Source organism: Panulirus ornatus, chromosome 59 (assembly GCF_036320965.1).
Source record: "Panulirus ornatus isolate Po-2019 chromosome 59, ASM3632096v1, whole genome shotgun sequence".
In the NCBI taxonomy this organism is placed as follows: domain Eukaryota; kingdom Metazoa; phylum Arthropoda; class Malacostraca; order Decapoda; family Palinuridae; genus Panulirus; species Panulirus ornatus.
This window is the reverse complement of record NC_092282.1, coordinates 1,705,579-1,727,213: the sequence shown is the minus strand read 5'-3', so window position 1 is coordinate 1,727,213 and position 21,635 is coordinate 1,705,579. Positions and strand designations below refer to the sequence as shown.

Genomic DNA, 21,635 nt, shown 5'->3' with positions numbered 1-21,635 from the left:
CCTCCTCTGACATTTCGGTTTGGTTTGAAGGTTTGAAATACTAATGACCTTGACAACGATGTTTAGAAGTTTACAAGAAGACGGTAAACGGATCCAGGAAAACTTGCCTAACGTATACTTTCTTTACATATTTCTTCAGCGGAAAAGGGAGAGTTATCATAACGTTATCTTCTTAGCAGAGATAAAGTGAGGCAGCTCCTTGCTGGGGGCGTGACTCTGTCCTCACAATACTGAAGGTGTTCGTCACAAACTGGAATGTGCGAGTATATGAAGTTCAAATATGTATGGTTGGTGGTAGTGTGGTAGGGGTGGCTGTGGTTGGTGGTAGTGTGGCAGGGGTGGCTGTGGTTGGTGGTAGTGTGGCAGGGGTGGCTGTGGTTGGTGGTAGTGTGGCAGGGGTGGCTGTGGTTGGTGGTAGTGTGGCAGGGGTGGCTGTGGTTGGTGGTAGTGTGGCAGGGGTGGCTGTGGTTGGTGGTAGTGTGGCAGGGGTGGCTGTGGTTGGTGGTAGTGTGGCAGGGGTGGCTGTGGTTGGTGGTAGTGTGGCAGGGGTGGCTGTGGTTGGTGGTAGTGTGGCAGGGGTGGCTGTGGTTGGTGGTAGTGTGGTAGGGGTGGCTGTGGTTGGTGGCAGTACAGTCATCCCTTCCTAACCTCTCTCAGTCTTCCTACGTAGTAAGGAGAATGCGTCTCGTGTTGGCTGCGTCTCTCCACTAGGAGACCGTCCACTGCTATGGAACGTGGCAGACAGTCCTTCAGACGAGCAGATGAGCGAGTCGTACCTTAAGACAGTATGGTCAAAATGTGCACACAAGTCTCGGTCATACTGTGTGTCTGGTTGTCGTGATTAACCTCTTGAGCACGACTGTACGACCCTCGAGCACGACAGTGCGACTCACGAGTACGACAGTACGACCCTTGTGTGCGATGGTCTGGGCCAGACCAGGCAGTCATACCCGAAGGTCGTATCGTTGCACTTAACGTCGTACCATCGTGCTGATAGGTCACACTGACGCACCCAAGCGTCGTACCGTGGCTTTCAGCAACCCCACTGACGTACAACTTATATAGTCGTATACAATGGCATGTAAAGCCTTGTATATGTCATTTGCCACTTTATAATACATCATGATACAATACTATATATACTGTATCTAAACAAGTCCATAAATTATGCATTATGACTACAGTAATGTAGGAGGAACGCTGTCTCTATATCGTATGAATAGTGTTCCTACAACTCACATTAATCAAACCAAAGTCTCTGCACGAAGAGTCTGTTGTGGTAGTGATTACATGTACGAGTATAGTGACGGTGGGACAGATGTAAGATATCTTTATAAGTAAAGATACTCTTGGGATGGGGGACAGGTGAGGACAGCTGAGTGGGATGTGGAGTTCGTTAGAATTCCCAGCCCAAATCCCACATCCGACTTCGTTTCGTAAAAAAAAAAAAACATGAAGGAAAATCTGGTTTCTCAAACCACTGTTTGTACAAAGACAAAACAACTTTTACCAAATTATGAAGAAGTTGTTATTTACGTCAACCTTGGCCTGGACACCATCGCTCTGGCTGGAGGTGCGTAGCACTCACATGACTTACGATAGCTCACATCTGTGTTCACCATCACTTACACTTTAATTACGGTACGACTTTTCAGGAACCAGCTCGTGTATTATTGCATTTACACTCACTTTCATTTACACGTATGTCTACTGCATATTTTCCTTCGTGTTAATCCTAACCTTTAGTCTCTTATTATAAATCCTGAAGTTCTAAATCATTATTTTCAGAGAATACAATATTTAGTGCAATATAATTCAGTGTAATGTGTAAGGTAATGTAATGTTTCTTAACTTTATGGATTGATTTTTTAACTAATTATCTTTTGTATATAAATGTATTTATTTGTTCTTTCACTGATTAACATTTCTCAATTAATTGCAGGCATATCAATGTATTTCTTTGTATGTTAATCAATGGAAGTATTTGCTGCATGAATCCAGATGCTGGTCTTGATGAATCAACCGAATGTGTAAAGTGAAAATTTACGAGTCACTTTTATAAGAATGGAAGTGCAAGCAGGAGGTAGCTGGGACTGGGTGTGTGTGAGGACTGATCTGTCTACATCGTCAGGGGAGGGAGTTGTACACCTGTGTCATGTCCTGAAGGATGTATGTGGTACGTGCCTGACCCATCTAATGGAAATGGAAGTAGTGTAATGGCAGAGAGAGAGAGAGAGAGAGAGAGAGAGAGAGAGAGAGAGAGAGAGAGAGAGAGAGAGAGAGAGAGATCTAGTTAGATAAACAGACTTACTAGACGGATAGGAAGTCCCATCTTCCCTGCGGTCGTGCTCATTCATGTATTACTTATCGAGACCGTGTAAGTGATGTCCCTCTTCATGATGACATCCCATCCTGGGGCAAGACTTGCCCCCTGCCCCATCCTGAGGACTTCCCGTCGTGGGACAGCTTGCCTCTTGCCCCATCCTCGCCACAGTTCACACAGAACGTTTGGTTCCGTTCGACAGTGTTTTCCGGAGCGTCGTGTACTGTCTCAGCTGTAAGTCAAGCATCACTTGTTGGGCGATCACCCACGACCTATTGTGTGGAGGAACCTGCAAGCATCACCGCTTTCCTAATCTTGTGGTCAGCACCAAACCCTCTCCTCCATACTCGCCTCCCTTCCTTACTGCTTGCTAACAACAGCAGCCCAGAAGGACGGCTTGTGTCTGCGATCCTTCTCCCCCACATGAGGCTTACGTCTACCTGCTGCTGCTCGGGTCATGGCGTCAGTCACTCCTCGTCACTAGATGAGCCTCAGTGACGCGGTGGGCTAGTTGCACTGATCGGGAAGACCTCCTCAAACTTCCAGTGGTTCATGATCGATATATTACGTTTTCCAGGATGGTCCTTGCCTGCGGGCACTAGGTCTTCGTATATGTACTTGTAAACCACAGATTACGTCTTCCAGGTGGGCCTCCGCCTGTGGGGTCGCCGGTATTCATGTGAACAACAACGGCTCGAAGTCTTCCAAGAACACCCCCCCCCCCCCCCCCCTTAGACATCCGTCCCTGGGGCCACGTGTTTCTTCCAACTTCCTGAGGGATTTGTCAACACGACCAGTTGGGCAGGAGGTCAGGAGGGCCAGGATGCACTCAGGAAGAGAGTGAAGGAGGTGTGGCCAGTTGGGCAGGAGGTCAGGAAGAAAGTCAAGGTGTTGGAGGGTCCTTGAGCCTCGCCCGGGAAGTTGTCGCCAGGTAAACATCAGAGGCCGGAGGTCCTCAGCTTCCCCTGGTCAGGTGACCCACAGGTGTAGGTGGAGGTTCCAGGTGGTAATCTGGAGGCTGCCATGGACAGCAAACTACCCATATCACAGCGGTCTGGTAGAACAAGATCTGGTCGGCTATTAACCCCCTAAAACCCCTGGTGAGGCTGCAGGACCTTACTGTTCCTTTACTTTCTTCCTTAAAAGTCCCTCTAGAGGTCTACTGAGGGCGCTTGTGTGCCCCTCCTCCCTCACCTGACACCCTGACCAAGCCAGTGCCAGGGCTCAGGACACAGACAACCTCTCCTCCTCTCCCTTCCTCGGGGGTTTGCTGCCACATATGTTATAAAGTTTCTCAGGCTTTCGTGATACCATTTCTCGGATTTCAAAGCTCGATAAGTCTTGACTTCGTATCATTACCAGTTATCATTACTCTGGCGAGGTATCGAGCGATGATGGCCAGTGTAGGAGGAACTACGGTGCTGCTCGACGACCAAACCTGAGGAAGGGAGGGAGGCAGAGGTCGGGTGCCCAGCCACCGGTGCGGCACTCCAACACCGGCCCTTGGAATCCGTGCGTGGCCAGCGACGCTAACTAAAACACTATGAACACATGATGAAGAAGGGAGGAGGGTAACCTTATATATATATATATATATATATATATATATATATATATATATATATATATATATATATATGTGTGTGTGTGTGTGTGTGTGTGTGTGTGTGTGTGTGTGTGTGTGTGTGTGTGTGTGTGTGTGTGTATGCGCGCGCGCACGCCTTTTCTCAGGCTCCACAGTGTCAACGTTGTCCTCCACATTGGATGCTCCACATCAGAAATGTCCTCCACGAGAATGTACTCCTTGTCGTCCAGTGACCATGATACACACAGCCTGGCCCTGGCTCTGGGTGTATCCACTTCCAGGCAGAGTCCGGTAACATCATGTAAGAGTCTGTGTGTCTACATCAGCCTACATCAAGGACACATGTACCTGAGTTCGCATGTGCTCGCGAGTTGTTATTGTACGTGTGTGCGCCTGCGTGAGTGCGGGAGGCCATCATAATGTGTGTTGCTTCTGTCCCGACAGACTCTCGCCACCGCTACCTCCATGTTGGCCACCATGTCCCTCTCCGAGGCCATCGTGACGTCATCCAGTGGGCGGGAGGAGGCGGGGCTGAAGCCTCAGATGGGCGGGGCTGTTGTTGAGGCCACGCCCACGGCCCACACCCCGGCCCTGGGGCTGGCCGACACTCCTGTCAACCCTGGCCTCAACAGGACCATCTCCACGGCCAGCGACACCCACCACGACCTGCCAGCCTTCACACCCGAGCTCCTCTCTCCAGACAACCTCTCCCCCGGCAACCTCTCCTCCTCCCCACCTCTATTCTCCCCACCTGCCCCGGCCTCTGGCACCCCAATCTACTCCCCAGTCTCCCCCGCGGGAGGAGGAGGAGGCGGTGGCAGGTCCGACACGAACTACTTCTTCCCCTGTGTAAGCGGCCCTTACTACGCCCCGTCCTCCACGCTGTCCACCGCCTGTCGCGCCTCCCCGGAGACCGAGACCATCAAGAACAACCTGCTGGGGTCACGCCACAGAGACACACGCTACAACTCCGTGGCCGAGTCCGAGGCGGGCTCAGCCTCCGACTGCACCGAGGGCGAGCGGTCACCAACGCTGCAGGTAGGTGGTGGTGGTGGTGATGGTGGAGTGGTCACCAACATTGTAGGTGGTGGTGGTGGAGGAGCGGTCACCAACATTGTAGGTAGGTGGTGGTGGAGGAGCGGTCACCAACATTGTAGGTAGGTGGTGGTGGAGGAGCGGTCACCAACGCTGCAGGTAGGTGGTGGTGGGGGTTCAGTCTTCAGGCCCCTGGTTGGTTAGCTTGGTCTGTCTTTCGGTCTAACGACCACCAATGCTCGCTGGTTATGTTCTAAGGAACAGATGGGTTATCTTGAACACCTGAGTGTCCTTCAGATGTACTGATAATTCGCGAGTGCACGTGTACACTGTGACTATATACACGTCCCTCTACGTTCCAGACTTCAAGGTAAGTGTTCATTATTCACCCCTTACATAAGGGGGCGTGTCGGGGAAAGCAACACCCCCATGATCTGGAGAGAGACTGTAACGCTACTGCGTCACAACATGTAACAATACTTTTCCTCCCCACAACCATCGAGACGATCATAACACATCAAATCACTTCCTGAGTACATCCATAACGTTGCTTCAACCTGGAAGGGAACCTTTCACAAGAGAGAGAAAAAAGAGGAAAAAAAAATATGTGTGAGAGCAGCAGTGAGGTGAGGTGCAGGTAACCAGCGATCGTGAGGTGGTTGTGTTATGAGGGAGTTACCCAGGCGGCCGGCACATTAGCTGAGAGTCATCAACTCTAACAATGATCAGTTGATCCTAACCACACGAGTAGTGAGAGTCATCACCACACATGTGGTCATGATGACGGGATGTGTGTGGATGCATGACACGAGTTGCTTCGGCGGGGTCGGGTGATGGATGGTGTGAGGACCACAGATGGTGACGCTGATCCTGACGGAGGAGCTGTTACTGAGCCCACCTGCCGCAGGACGGACGGACCACCAGTGTTATGGTGACAAGTACAACAATGAAGTGTGTTTGTCGATGATGGTGTAAAGTATAGATAGTGACTGATAAGGTGGAGGGCATGGTGGCCTCCATGTCATTACCTTCCTACCTGACTCTAGCAGCAAGGAGGAGACACCACACCCGCCGCCGCTCCTCCCGCCTCGCCTTCCAACCCATCGCAACGACCCTTCCCCTCCTCCATAAACGACGTGTTTCCTCCCTCGACGACAGCGAGGGCGTCGTCCAGCCAGCGACCGTACTCTGGCAGTCGCACGCCCAAGGTAATCGATACATAACACATTACTGTACCTGAGATTGTGTCTCATGTGATGAGGTGATGAGGACGGGTGTTGTGGTGATGAGAAGATGAGGACGGGTGTTGTGGTGATGAGATGATGAGGACGGGTGTTGTGGTGATGAGGTGAGGACGGGTGTTGTGGTGATGAGGTGAGGACGGGTGTTGTGGTGATGAGGTGAGGACGGGTGTTGTGGTGATGAGGTGAGGACGGGTGTTGTGGTGTTGAGAACGTGGTGTGAGGTGATGAGGGAAGTGATGTGGTGATGGGGACAGCGAGAGGATGGGTGATGAGGACAATGATGTGATGATGATGACGGGAGATGAGGATTATGAGAACGGTTGATGAAGTGCGGGTCGCCCATGAGTTAAAGAACTCATTAATTTAACGATTTAATCCAAGCAAAGACACGTGACGCACATATCTTGCAGGTATGGTGGTGTTACACTGGTAATAATGACACCACAATGATGACGGCATCTTTGTGATGACTATATCGTAGTCATGATGACAACATAGTGATGATGAAACCATAGTGATGATGACAATAAAGTCATGATAACGCCATAGTAACGACCTTGGTTGACCTCAGTTCAGGTATGATGAGTCCCGCCCCCCCCTCCTCCTCCCCCTTTATTGGTTGTTTGTCTGGGGTTATCTTAGTGTCTGGGGTTATCTCGGTGACTGGGGTTATCTTGGTAGATAACCATCGTCTCGTGGTGAGGGGAGGGAGGTACGGGGCCAACACTCCATCGATTAAGACAAGGAATACACTGGTGCAAGGCATTCACTCCAGTGACGTAACCAAAGGCTGTTTCCAAGTGACACCTTCCACACATGAGTGAGGCACTTAAGCTACACACTTACGGAACACCTTCAAATTAACCGTTCATAAAGTAAGCTGACACTATACCAAGAAGCACTTACAAGTGGCTCTCGGGAGAGAGAATGATACACTTAATTCCCATACATAAGTAATCCTCCTCTTGTGTTGCGCTCTATGATCATGTACAACTCCAAGTAATACATTCAAGTAACACACCAAAAATGACAGTCGAGTAGCATTAAGAACAATCTCAAGTAACACTGTAAAGTAACACAGAAGAGCAATATCTAGGTAGTACGTTGATGTAACAGTGGAGTAACAGGCATCTATAACACTCAAGCTGCAGTCGAGTAACACTCCAATATAAGTAACGGTCAAGTAATGTTGTCGAGGAGGAGTCCACTGGAAAACCGGGTAACTAAAGTAGCACCTTTAAGAAACTCCTTAAAAAATCTTCTGTAACCCACACCTCATAAGAAAGTAACCCACACCTCATAAGAAAGTAACCCACACCTCATAAGAAAGTAACCCACACCTCATAAGAAAGTAACCCACACCTCATAAGAAAGTACCTCCCGTGTCACTTACCAGGTAAGTAAGTGCGTCACGCACTCACATCGCTGTGTGACGCAGAGCAGACTGGGAGAGTGAGTGTGTGTGAGGTAAGTGTGTTCTTTATCTTACATGTTTTCCACATTTCCCTCACAGGTTTGTAATTATGTGTCACTATGAACCACGGCAGGACTGTGTGTGCTCCTAACATACTCAGGTGTTCACCCGTGACCTTCATCATGTCTAACCTGTACATCAATTACCGTAATATTCAATAATTATTATATTCAGCTGCTGTATAGTCACATATCTGTTTAGTGTCTCGTTATTTGGCGTACCATTTCACCTTTACCGATCTGTCTCTTCCCCTCTACAAACCTGCCACTTACCCGTCACTGCCACTTCCCCTTTACTGACCCGACACTTTCCTGCGCCAGGTGTATTCGCCAGAGCTGGAGCGGGAAGGGTTTCCCGGGGGGCGACCTCCGCAGCCCCTCGAGATCTTCAACATGGACCTCCATCACTACGAGACCAAGTGAGTACCACCTTCCTCACTACGAGACCAAGTGAGTACCACCTTCCCTCCCCCCCTTCCCCCCCTCACGTATTATGGCAGGTCCCCACTGGTGAAGGAGCCCAGTTCTGAAGGTCCTTACACTCCTCAAGGATCTCGTTTGTGAAGTTCCTCACAGCTGTGTCACCTCCTCCTCGAGACGTTCCTTGATCTTGTATATCCTCCTCACTGCTTCACCTTGACCCACTCCTGCAGCAGGTTCTGAATGAATGTTTAACTTCAGTAGATTTTCTTTCATGTTGAACTTGTGTTCTTCTTTTTCTCGTTTCTCACAAGATGGTAATGTTCGTTTTCTTCAGTAGGCTTCCATGTCCATTTCTCTGAGGGAATCTATAAAGTTTCCTTCCTCAGTTCGCCTTCCATGCCAGGCTGTGATCTGTACAAATCTTACAACGTAACCAATACATCGTGTTCCTGGACTCAGCTTTGAAGCATGAGGAGCCCCGTAGAACACGTCTCCTTACGTCGTTATATAAATAAAATGTTTCCATCGACGTGACGTAAAACTAGATGTTCATTTGTTCCAACGTATGAGATGTGAGGGTAGCGGGCGGTGCGCTGCTCGACCGTCACTTGTTCCTCCGTCGCTTTCATTCCTGCTCAGGAAGATCACTTCAGCTTTCCTTATCTCCAGGTTTTGGGATCACGATATTATCATTTTACTCTCGCCGTGTTGGTGATGTCCCGAGGCCATGTCTTAAGTATTTCAGAATTTCTTTCCAATTTCTAAGATTTCTCGGTCAGTTTGAGTTTCCATGTTCGTTCACAATCATCACCTGTGTGAGTTCCTCATGCTACTCAGTGCACAGCCACGTATTCCCTCAAATATTCGTTGTCGTAAAAATTCTCGACTCAGGAACGTCTCTGCCTCACACGTTTTCCTCCGTCCATGGATGGATGCAGCAGACATCTGGTCGTCAACCTGCCATCTCAGCCACAAGTGACGCCGCGATCCTGTTAAATCCGGCCTTTAAACCTACTCATAATCTCTTTCGGATAGCGTATCGAACTTCGATTGTCAGTATCGCCTCTAGTATCGCTTCTCTTTATTGTCTCGTTGGCCATAATCATCGTTATTAGCGTTATTTTCGGCCTTTATCACATGCAGTATTCACTTTTATCTGCCTTCTATCTGGCGTGTATCTGGTGGGTGATACCGGCATCCTTCCTCCGACACGAGGACCAGGCTTGGAAGCCCCAAGCCTCGCTAGAGCGAACGTGGAAGCATTGGAGATTAAGTGGGTTTCCTGGAGGGATGAGATGGGGCGCACAGACTGGAGACGAACCAGCAGGTGTGGCACCGCTGTCTGGGGCCTCCTTCAAGGTATATATATATATATATATATATATATATATATATATATATATATATATATATATATATATATATATATAGAGAGAGAGAGAGAGAGAGAGAGAGAGAGAGAGAGAGAGAGAGAGTTTTTTACAAACCACACCAAAAGAACCACTGTATTTATCTTACCTACATACACCATCTATCATGACTCTATATTAAATATGACATCTTAATCATCATCATTACCACAGTCAGTATCACTACCACAATCATGAGACAGCTTCTTGGTACACAAGTCAGAAATATATACACATTGAGGAAAACACCGACGCCAGGGTAAACGAGTCATGAAACAACGGATGAGAGATAGGGAGAGATATAGCCACACACAAACACAACCACCACCTGCAGCAACAACAACAACAACAACACCATCATGGCCGGACGTATAATGGTATACATGAGACCTCGTTAGTGTGGTGGCAGAGCTACAAGGTGGAACAGGTGATTACTGACCTGAATACTGAGGCAAACTGTCTGACCTGGATGAATGAGACGAATTTCCTTGTATCCATATACATGGTGAGAGGGAGTATACATGGTGAGAGGGAGTATACATGGTGCTAGGGAGTATACATGGTTAGAGGGAATATACATGGTGAGAGGGAATATAAATGGTGAGAGGAAGTATACATGATGTGAGGGAGTATACATACCTTTCCAGTTAGTGGGTTACACCCTTAAACTGTTTGTTGACAACAACACATTATATATCAAAACGAAAACAACAACAACATTTACCGGATTTCAGAGTCGTGTAAGTTCCGTTGGTAAGGGTCGTTAGTAAGGGTCGTTGGTAAGGGTTGTTAGTAAGGGTCGTTAGTAAGGGTTGTTGGTAAGGGTCGTTAGTAAGGGTCGTTAGTAAGGGTCGTTAGTAAGGGTCGTTAGTAAAGGTCGTTAGTAAGGGTCGTTAGTAAAGGTCGTTAGTAAGGGTCGTTGGTAAGGGTCGTTAGTAACGGTCGTGCGTGACCTGGCCAATATTTCGTGTCAGTTTACAGTAGGGAACAAGTGTGGGCGTCGGTCGTAGTCCTTCAGAAGTAATTTGATGATGTCAATAGTCAATCACTCTTATCTGTGGTTATCGTCTGAAATCAAGGTAGCCAAGATAAGGCAGATAGAAGGCCTGCTCGCCCCAAGCTGCTCAGGGTCTCGAACTGTACTAACTGCCTCCAGGTAGTTGTAAACAGCATTGTGACGTCGTCAACAACCAGGTCTTAACTGGGCCCTCTTGTGGCGGGATGACTAGGAGGATGGGGGGGGGGGAGGTCGCTTGTTAAGGGTGTGGGCAATTAGGTCGTGATGGTCGGCCAGGCTGGGCCCACACTGTGGCCCTATGGGGGGGGGGGGTTCTTCAAGATCTTAGATACGGGTGACGTGTTGTAGTGCTGGATGACGGGTGGATGACTGCCTGGGTGATGGTGGATGACTGCTAGGATAATGGTGGATGACTGCCTGGGTGATGGTGGATGACTGCCTGGGTGATGGTGGATGACTGCCTGGGTGATGGTGGATGACTGCCTGGGTGATGGTGGATATGATGGACCAAACTGAGCACACAATTATTTATAAAGGAAAAGTGGAAATTAGTCGAGTGTTTACAACTGAAAATGAAATCATGATATGAACCATCGAGAACAGAGACATGAGCACATGAGACCACACATGAAAACAGCCATGAACTACAGTGACATTACCTTACAGTCACAGACACAGAGGAATATGGTGGGAGATTATATATATATATGTATCAGAATATAAGAAAGCCCGATAGATGGAGAGAATGACTGACCAATAGATGGGTATATTTAGTCCGGTTGTTGTGAGAGCTGGACCACGTCCTTGTCCAGGAGGAGGAGGAGGGGGGCGACCCTGGTGACAGTGCTGGTGTACCGCACACAGAGAGAGAGAGAGAGAGAGAGAGAGAGAGAGAGAGAGAGAGAGAGAGAGAGAGAGAGAGAGAGAGAGAGAGAGGCTCTCTCCCGTGGTTGGTGGCACACTGTACCCCAACACTGTACCATTACTGGAGAAGCGATGGATGATAATGACATGGGGAAAGGTGATGACCCCTGGACGTTGCTGATGATCGAGGTAGTTGCTGGTCACCATGACTTCCTCGTGTCTTACTATGGGGTCAGGTCACTGTCATTAAAGGGTCAGGTCATCGTAATAAAGTGTCAGGTCATCGTCTAGTGCGGAGGACCGTCTGGGTCAACATGAGTGCCACTCCCAGCCGTCACTCGGCAGGGTTGTCAGCCCTGACGCAGCTCATGTCAGCTGATCACACAGTACAGATTCCTCAGTTCCTGTGTCGTCCATGTTCCACTGTGTAATGGTACGTATGGTATGTTACTGGATGGTGTACACTGCCACTAATGTACCGTCTCACCTGCTGATCAACAAGTGTTGCAGCCTCACCTTTCTTTAATTAGGATCTAAAGCCAAATTTTACATTTGGTCGTGTTATTGTTAAGCATCGTTTTTTTTTTTTTATCAATTTCTTTCGTCTTTGATTCTCTTGCTTCGGTGTTGTCTGTGTGCCCCCGCAGTGTGGTGAGCCACACCCAAGCCCGGGCCACACCAGGGCCACACCAAACATGTGCAGGAGAATGTTTGATCACCAGTGTTGACACCTCCACACCAACAGGGAACACTGTTAACAACATTGCTGGAAACAGTGTTGAAACAATGTTGGCTGGCAAAAGTGTCCATTATGGTCAAGTCGAGATCGAGACAACAGTGTTAACAACACTGTTGTCAAAAGTTTAGTCCAAACATACCTCGTGTTGCCAACCATAACCTCATCAGTGACAGACAGTTCTATGTTACCAACAATGTTGGCAATCATAATGTGGCGTTCGGGAATGGTGACAACATTCTTGACAACAATACAGCCAACACAAGTTACCCACATTGTTTCCAGTCGACCTACAACATCGTAACAATATCGGTAACAATGTGTAATAACGATACTTATCATTGTAACACGTTACCAGCTGTTGTCTACATCGTATCTAACCACGTTGACAACAATGTTACGTGGCTCATGCCCGGCTCCTACAGTGTAGCCTGGCCTACCATGTCCTACAGTGTAGCCTGGCCTACCATGTCCTACAGTGTAGCCTGGCCTACCATGTCCTACACGGTAGCCTGGCTTACCATGTCCTACAGTGTAGCCTGGCCTACCATGTCCTACACGGTAGCCTGGCCTACCATGTCCTACAGTGTAGCCTGGCCTACCATGTCCTACACGGTAGCCTGGCCTACCATGTCCTACACGGTAGCCTGGCCTACCATGTCCTACAGTGTAGCCTGGCTTACCATGTCCTACAGTGTAGCCTGGCTTACCATGTCCTACAGTGTAGCCTTGGATCATCATAGTCGCGTTGAGCGTGTATAACTAGTGGTTCCCTTGTGTCCTTGTTCGTGTGTGTTGCTGTCAAGTTCATCAGCCGTGGTGTTCACGTTGTTTGTTCGTGTGTGTTGCTGTCAAGTTCATCAGCCGTGGTGTTCACGTTGTTTGTTCGTGTGTGGAGAAGGAAGAAGCCGGTGTGGTCACGGGCGTCATCTCCGTCCCAAACACTGGTCTAGTGTTGGCTGACCTGTGACCTGCACGTGACCTGACCTCTCATACTATGGTCTTGCCTCCCGGTTAGTGTCACGCATGTAACGCATGGAACAAGTTTTGAGGGATTACAGTCCACGTAAAAATCCGGTGGCTATTACAGCAGACGTTGCTATCTGCTGTGAATCACCTGAAATTCTCATGCAGGGCGAGCGTTTACCTGTGATCATGGAGATGTTCACAACGAGCCATTCTCCAGTCTTCCACAAACCGAAGCTTAAAGGCACCATACGCTGGGCAGAGGGAAACCTCGGGTCTGAGGTTATCTGTACCTTATCTGGTGTTATCAGACTATCAGGTTATTGGTGATAGAGTCCAACGCATCGCTATGGGGCTCCAGCGATCGGGAAGATGTACGCCTTCCACACTCCTGCATGGACGCGTGGCGATATAGTCCTGCACACATATCCTTCGCTGGCTGCACTACCTTAAAGGCTTTCCAGACTCATCCAGGTGAGTTCCAGAGCTCGTGTGGGAGGTGGGGCTGGAGGCAGAGGCTCCGCCTGGCCTCCTCGCTACACTACCTTGTCATAAAATTTATCACAAAAATTATCTTGAACGATCCAACTTATCATTGCTTGTGATCTGGCCAGCCCGTCCACCATATATCTTCTTTAGCTTCGTCTAAACTCATTATCGGGTGAGATTCCACAGTAATACTCCACTTACGTCATACAGGGAAGTAAAGATATCATAAATGTTTCTTATGTATTGTGGTTATGGGATGTATTGTGGTTATGGGATGTATTGTGGTTATGGGATGTATTGTGGTTATGGGATGTATTGTGGTTATGGGATGTATTGTGGTTATTATTGTTGTGGTAGATGTCAAGCGTAATGTGGCTTGTAGGATTACAAGCTCAGCCTCATGTACATGATTGTTAGGACATGGCAAACCATTACTAACTCACCCACACACACATGTCCACATTCATATATATATATATATATATATATATATATATATATATATATATATATATATATATATATATATATGGAAAGGATCACAATTTTGCGCGTGATCAAGTATATTCCTATGAGTCCCTCGTGTTTCAGTTTCCCCGTGGACTCTTAGGAATATATATATATATATATATATATATATATATATATATATATATATATATATATATATATATATATGTAACAACTGACTACGTCTTCTATCTCATTCATTTATCTCCCATGACGATGTGATTATTACACGAAAGTGCGCTTGGGAACTTATCGCGTTTAATTTTCCCGGTGGTTATATATATATATATATATATATATATATATATATATATATATATATATATATATATATATATATATATATATTTGTGTGTGTGTGTGTTGCCAGACCAGCATGAACCCCCTCATCACGGCCAAGGTTTGATTGTTCTACTTTATCATCTGGCTGACATTTTGAAGGTCGCGGGATACGACCCCTGGCTTTGTGACGCTGAAGACGAGCGTGTTCATTAAAAAACATGTCACTGCCATCTGTGGGCTGTAATCCCAACTACGTTCGCAACGAAGAAGAAATAAGTTGTGTCTTTAGGTCGACAAAATGGGTTGCCCTTCTGGGTAAACAGTCCTGAAGATTGACGAAAAGTCAACTGAATTACTTGACATGTGAGGATGAGTTATGTGCTGCTGCTGTTCCTGCAGTATCTCTCAATGAAGATGATTCGCAGTGTTGATATAGCAGGTTATTAATGCTGTAAGCCACAGAATTAAGAATTAAACCCTAAATTGGAGAGGCAAGGTAGCACCTTTGGTCACCATATAACACACACACACACACACATGACGGGGTAAGACCGACATACTAAGGGCCTGAGCGACGGGTTGACATCCCAGGGGGGAGGTGGCGGTGCGTCGCCCGTTTCCCGTGTTGTCGTAATGTGTTGTACCATCGTCCATCCTGGGAAGACCCAGTCATCACTAGCCGTCCCTCTGGCTTCCTCTTGAACCGAGAACTAGGCCTACAGAACCAGGCCCCCTGACCTGGGCCTCTTGAACTAGGCCCCCCTGACCTGGGCCTCTAGAACTAGACCCCCTGACCTGGGCCTCTAGAACCAGGCCCGCTGACCTGGGCCTCTAGAACCAGGCCCCCTGACCTGGGCCTCTAGAACTTGGCCCCCCTGACCTGGGTCTCTAGAACTAGGCCCCCCCTGACCTGGGCCTCTAGAACTATCCTCCTGAACTAGATCCTCGAGGAGTGGAGCTGCACAATGGTACAATTGTAATATTCATATTTCTTCTTTATAACTTTTTGGCAGGCAAGTTCTATGGTTCGCTGGTAGTTAGTGGCGGGTTGTGGAGTTGTTAGTGGCGGGTTGTGGAGTAATCAGTGGCGGGTTGTGGAGTAGTTAGTGGCGGGTTGTGGAGTATGCTGATGAACCTGGAATGTCTGGGTTGTAGTTAGGTATCCTCACTTGTCCTTACCTCGCTGGCAACCTTCGTGAGAGACGTGCACGGGACATTTCCAGTCATACCAGAGGTCTGGATCTGACCCTAACTTCCAGAGGCTCTTATGTAGCCAGTCATGGGAGTCGACAGGGTCTCTCACACGGCCACACCTCCTGTAACAGCTCCTCTCCTGACCTTGGTGACTGCCTCAGATTTCTGAAGAATCCTGACCTGGGTATTGTTGTACCATGAGAAGTGCTGACCTGTTGGCTGTAGCAGGTCAGTCGTATTTCCCTGTTTCACGGCTTCACTGTTACAGTGACAGACGGCCTGAAGTATGTCCATACATGTGAAAGAACTCTCGCGTGTCCACAAATATGTAAAAAAGACTTCTTTGAATACTATGGAATTCAGAGAATCTATCAAACTGTGTTATGTAAAACACAGGTCAAAGGTCATGTCAGTGGTACAGATGTGATGACCGATATTAAGGTAACACGGGCACTTAACTGTTGGTCCGCTGAACTTAGAATATTGACCCTTACCTAATTAGCATATTCTCGTATGGGTCAGAAGACTCGGAACTGAAACTTTCGAAGCTTCATTAAGCCGTGCTGAACGTTCCACAGCTCACTGGTCCCACACTTCATGTGATTCACATGTGATATAAACTGGCTCGTGTGTGGCTGCTGTCATGAAACTTATGAGAGGTTGACCAGGCTCGCTCGCAGGCCTTTAGTAACTCTGTGTGTGTGTGTGTGTGTGTGTGTGTGTGTGTGTGTGTGTGTGTGTGTGTGTGGATAGGAAAGAACGAACAATACTCACGTGCCTTCTGCGTGTCGTAAAAGGCCACTATGAGAGGCGAGAGCCGAGCCATGGAACCCTCCCCTCCTGTGTTTTCTTTTTTAACATTAGGAAGAAACCTGATGAGGATTTCTCCTCAAAGTCTCAGTCGTGTGTTCGGGACGCTACCTCGCTAAGGTGGGCAGGATGGGCAAACAGGTTAGCGTCGCACGCTGTGAGACACCGGGGCCGACCGAGGTGGACCTAACACAGGTTCCAACCCCAGGCCGGGCCAGTATTAACTGCCTACCTACCTACCGAGCTACGGGTATTTACGACAGAATTTTCCCAACAGGCCGGGACAGCACACCCAGAGAGAGAGAGAGAGAGAGAGAGAGAGAGAGAGAGAGAGAGAGAGAGAGAGAGAGAGAGAGAGAGAGAGAGAGAAACTATGCAATTAGGTCATGTGTTCAGGTAGACCCTGGCCCTCATGCCCGGGAGGGGGAAGGGGGAGGGTGGGCACCGAGAAGATGTGGGTGTGGGTGTGTGGCTACCCTGCCTTCCCTCTGCTCATCATTCGCTGTTGAGTTGTGGGAGGCCACAGTGTGGACGGCTCTGTGTCACGACCCAGTCCGGGGGTGTGGCCTGACGGCAAGCCTGGCCCACGACGGCTCTCCCATCATTAACATCATTGGTCAACCTGCTATTATGTCAGCCTGGTGCTACAACTACTTCTACATGTGTGTGTGTGTGTGTGTGTGTGTGTGTGTTCAGGAGGGGTGGGGGTGGGGTGGGGGGCAGTGGTCGGTACAGACATCCTTGGCTACGTCCGGTGTTATACTCCCTCCCCCTCAACACTCTACCCCCTCCCCCTCAACACAACGCCCTGCCCCTTCCCTTCAACACCCTGCCCCTTCCCCTTAACGCCCTGCCCCTCCCCCTGAACTCCCAGCCCCTCCCCCTCAACACCCAGCCCCTCCCCCTCAACACCCTGCCCCTCCCCCTCAACACCCTGCCCCTCCCCCTCAACACCCTTCCCCACCCCCTTCACACCCCGTCCCTCCCCCAGCAAGACCCCGGCCTCAGGACCGTGTTATACCCCGTCATGCCTCAAGACAGAAGTGCGTGAATATATTAGCGTCACTAACCATCAAGTCGTCTTAACAAAGAGGTTTGTCATGGACCGCAGTCAACAATGGTTCGTGTCCGTGTGTGGATCACGATCAAAGATGGCGCGTGTCCTTGGTAAGAATCATGGTTGATGATGGCATGAGTATAGGATAAGGACCATGGTCAGCGATGGTCCGTGTCCCTGATAAGGACCATGGTCAGCGATGGTTCGTGTCCATTATAAGGACCATGGTCAGCGATGGCCCGTGTCCCTGATAAGGACCATGGTCAGCGATGGTCCGTGTCCATTATAAGGACCATGGTCGACGATGGTCCGTGTCCGTGACCACAGTCAGCGACCGAGCGTACGTGACGCATCGTCGACCGTGAAGGTTCAGGTGTTAATACGGGATGACACAGCGTCCGTCCGTCCGTCCGTCACAGGTACACAGTAACACCAGAAGTAAACCACGTCTGGATATTTTTCAGTTTGGGAAACCCAAGTGAGCAGTGTTGGGTTGTCCCAGAGGAGGTCCCTCCCTCTGCAGGTGTACCAAGACCCAGGTGCTGCACCTGACGGTGAACATTGTAAGTAACGTCCTAAGACATAAGACTGGATGGTGGTTGAGGATCTCGTCGACTGGGCTGCGTTCTGCTTCACACAACACAATGACCCCCAGCCCATCCCGAAGATGTTCCAATCCTGGAATTTCATCTGTGGTTGTGGGAATCCCAAACTGAACGTGACCCCTGACCCCTCGTCCTCAAGGACTCGGTGGTGCCTTTCCGCCTCACGTGACATTCTAAGTTACACCACGAACTGGCCTGGCCTGGCTGGGGCTTCCCACTTCTGAGAAGTTTCTCATCTGACTTGCCTGTCTGGAGGAGGTTCTCACGCTATATGAACACACTGGTGCAAGACAAACACACGATATCGTTCAGCTTCTGTGCCACAAATACGGATCAAGGAACAAAATCCTTCATGTTTTGTGCGACAAAACTTCTTTTGCTTTACCTGGTAGGTTCAGCTCACGGGGAAAAGACTTCATCGAGGTCGGGGCGTAAATGCAACACGACGGAAAGCTACAATGAAAGAAAAGTACAGAAAAAAAGAGGAAAAATAATCTTAAGTTTTGGACATGTTTGGAAAAACTGTTTTTTGAAAAGTGTTGAGTCGGAGGAGAGTGTACAGGGCAGGGAAACAGACAAGAACGGCCCGTCCCTGAGTCAAAGAAACAAAATCTCTCAGGTTCCGTGGAAAAACAAACATGTTATGAAGGGAGAATCCTTCGTGTCTTTGCCACAAAACATTGTCCTTCTGTCACTCATCTTCCCTTCGTAACATCCTTTTCCTCAGTTGTCAAGACGATCGCTGGAAAGAGAGTTGGTTGTCAACGAATTACACCGCTGCTTCTACATGTTGCCATGTCTTGTCTCACCTTCCATGAACGATTCCATTGGATTAGTTAACCTCCATCTCTTCGTCTGTATCTACACTCACTTATCTGTTCATGCAGGGAGGGTTGGCTCATTTTTTTCTCGTGTTGCTCCTTCACAAGGCCCAGTACACACAAAAAGGCCCAGTACACACAAACAACATTATACATTCTCCGTTGTGGTTTGTGGTCAGGTACTTCCCCCGGTGTGGCCAAACCACCACCACTTCTAAGAACACCTCCCCACATCAGTACCATCTCGCCCCTTCCCCACATGTACCCAGCGAACTACCCCCCTTCCATGTTCTCCTCAATCCATCATCGTAAGTCGTCTACCTCCGATCTGGAAACGACTCTGAGCTTGTGTCGTCCAAAACGACTCTGAGCCTGTGTTCCAAAACAGGTCACATATCCCGCCAGTCACTTCCCGTCGCCTTCTCAATTTCTGCTTCTCTGCCACAAGAACCTCTTCTCTCTGCCCCAGTAGACATAGAACCTCCGCACTCTAACCTCAACAGACGTACAATCTCCCGTTTCTAACCTCAACAGACGTACAATCTCCCGTTTCTAACCTCAACAGACGTACAATCTCCCGTTTCTAACCTCAACAGACGTACAATCTCCCGTTTCTAACCTCAACAGACGTACAATCTCCCGTTTCTAACCTCAACAGACGTACAATCTCGCGTTTCTAACCTCAACAGACGTACAATCTCCCGTTTCTAACCTCAACAGACGTACAATCTCGCGTTTCTAACCTCAACAGACGTACAATTTCGCGTTTCTAACCTCAACAGACGGAGCCGATTATTTCGTTCCTTTTTTGTTGTTTTTTTTCTCCCGACTGATTCCCTGCTTTGAAAGTGTTTCTGGATCCTGAAGAGCACCTCCATCTGCAGCCTACTTCGACCTGGCTCCACTACTGTATAATACTTATTCTTAAAGAAGGGAATTCTACACTCGTGGTTCTCCATATCCTGAACTGCACAGGGAGGAAGTTCCACACTCATGGGACCCGATCTTGATCTTTCACAACTGTCGTACAACTTTTTTAACTTGTGCAAGCATGTTGTCCACGCTGCTCACACCCTCGTTACTCAACTGATTCCATTGATCTCAGTGTGATCCAGTTATGATGGTTGTAGAGTTAGGGTGTCCGTTAGGTATCTTCCAGTTATGATGGTTATAACCTAGACTCCTGGACTCCACTGGAAACCAAAGCCCTCTCTGCTTCCCCTTCAAGTCACTGGAAACATGGTGAGGGCAGTAAGGTTCCTAGGTCATTAAGCAACCACCAGGGAACATCTCTTGACATCTTGTGTTATGTTTTCCACGATACGTAGACGTCTGTTGGACGGTGGATCGTAGCATTACTTGTGTACCCCATCAAAGGCCACCATGGTATGTTCTTCCTCACCGTTCATCTCACTGGTTCTGAGCACAATAAATGATCTAGTTTCATTCGTATTTACGTCATTCTTAATGTAACTCATATACTATATATATATATATATATATATATATATATATATATATATATATATATATATATATACTACCTTGATCAAAATAAGAAGTACATGATATATACGGATGACGCCGTTGTGGTGCAGCGTCGGGAGGGATGGATGTTGCCAGTGCAGCCAGGACGCCTCCCCGCTACACTGTTATTGACCTTTAACCCTCCCCAGTACACGTCTGACCACCGACTCCTCTCTCTACTGGTCCCAGCTCTCTCTCTCTCTCTCTCTCTCTCTCTCTCTCTCTCTCTCTCTCTCTCTCTCTCTCTCTCTCTCTCATGTCTCCATCTACTCGTCTATGGCGAACTTTCATATCTCGTACACCAAAGCCTCCCTCGTAAGGGATCGAGTTCTCTTTATGAATGTTGTAAGTAATATCTGACAGACTATAACAAGCCTCGTTTTCTGTGATGTTGTAGGATCATAAGTTGACAAAATAAGATCATCTCTGGGAGATACCTGGACGTAAGGTGACGCCTTGCTGGCAGAGTGAGCATCAGGAAGGTGAAGGTAAACCTCCATGTGTTGGCCAGGGATGTAACAGGACTTTACTGCTTGGATGATAACTGGAATGTTGTTACTTATTGTACATTTGTCTCTGCATAAATGTTTTAATTTATCTTTGCCATACTCTTCATAATATTACCCTCTTTAATTATTCTCTTATACGATAAATTTTGTATTATAAAGTAGAGAGAGACGGTAATAAATATGGTGATTGTGGTACGTTAATCATCAGCTGACTCTCTCCATCTGTGTCCTGCAGCGGCATGTACGGAGGGCGGGGCGGAATGTACACGCCCACCATGCAGGACGTGTCGGCCACGCCCACCAACATGTGGCCTCAACAGGGTGAGTACGGGAGGCGGGTGCCTGCTGTTCATCATGTGGTGTGGCTGTCTCCTTCCCCAGTGTTCCACAGCTTATATGTAAGATGAATACATGTGGTGTGTGTGTGTGTGTGTGTGTGTGTGTGTGTGTGTGTGTGTGTGTGTGTGTTCCTCTGAGCCCAGAAAAAAACTATATTACATTCTAAGGAACATAGGCTGGTATGTGTTACCTCTGACAACAGTGACTTTTCTCCTGTAATGACAACATTAACACCTCTTGCAGCACTTGTAACACATATAGTGACAACATCACCACCTGTAGTGACAACACTAACACCATGGTGTAGTGACAACACTAACACCATGCTGTAGTGACAACACTAACACTATACTGTAGTGACAACACTAACACTATACTGTAGTGACAACACTAACACTATGCTGTAGTGACAACAC

At 48.2% G+C, this 21,635-nt stretch overlaps 1 protein-coding gene across 1 annotated transcript in view; it reads left to right on the top strand.

Moving 5' to 3' along the window:
* Nucleotides 1–21,635, top strand: part of LOC139767369 (uncharacterized) — a 55,626-nt gene that overhangs the window by 10,698 nt on the left and 23,293 nt on the right. Inside the window, exons 2-5 of the mRNA XM_071696696.1 lie at nt 4,353–4,946; nt 5,990–6,151; nt 7,982–8,079; nt 21,116–21,201. Of these exons, the coding sequence (XP_071552797.1) occupies nt 4,374–4,946; nt 5,990–6,151; nt 7,982–8,079; nt 21,116–21,201 (919 nt within the window). The 5' untranslated portion in view covers nt 4,353–4,373. The remainder of the gene's footprint in view (nt 1–4,352; nt 4,947–5,989; nt 6,152–7,981; nt 8,080–21,115; nt 21,202–21,635) is intronic.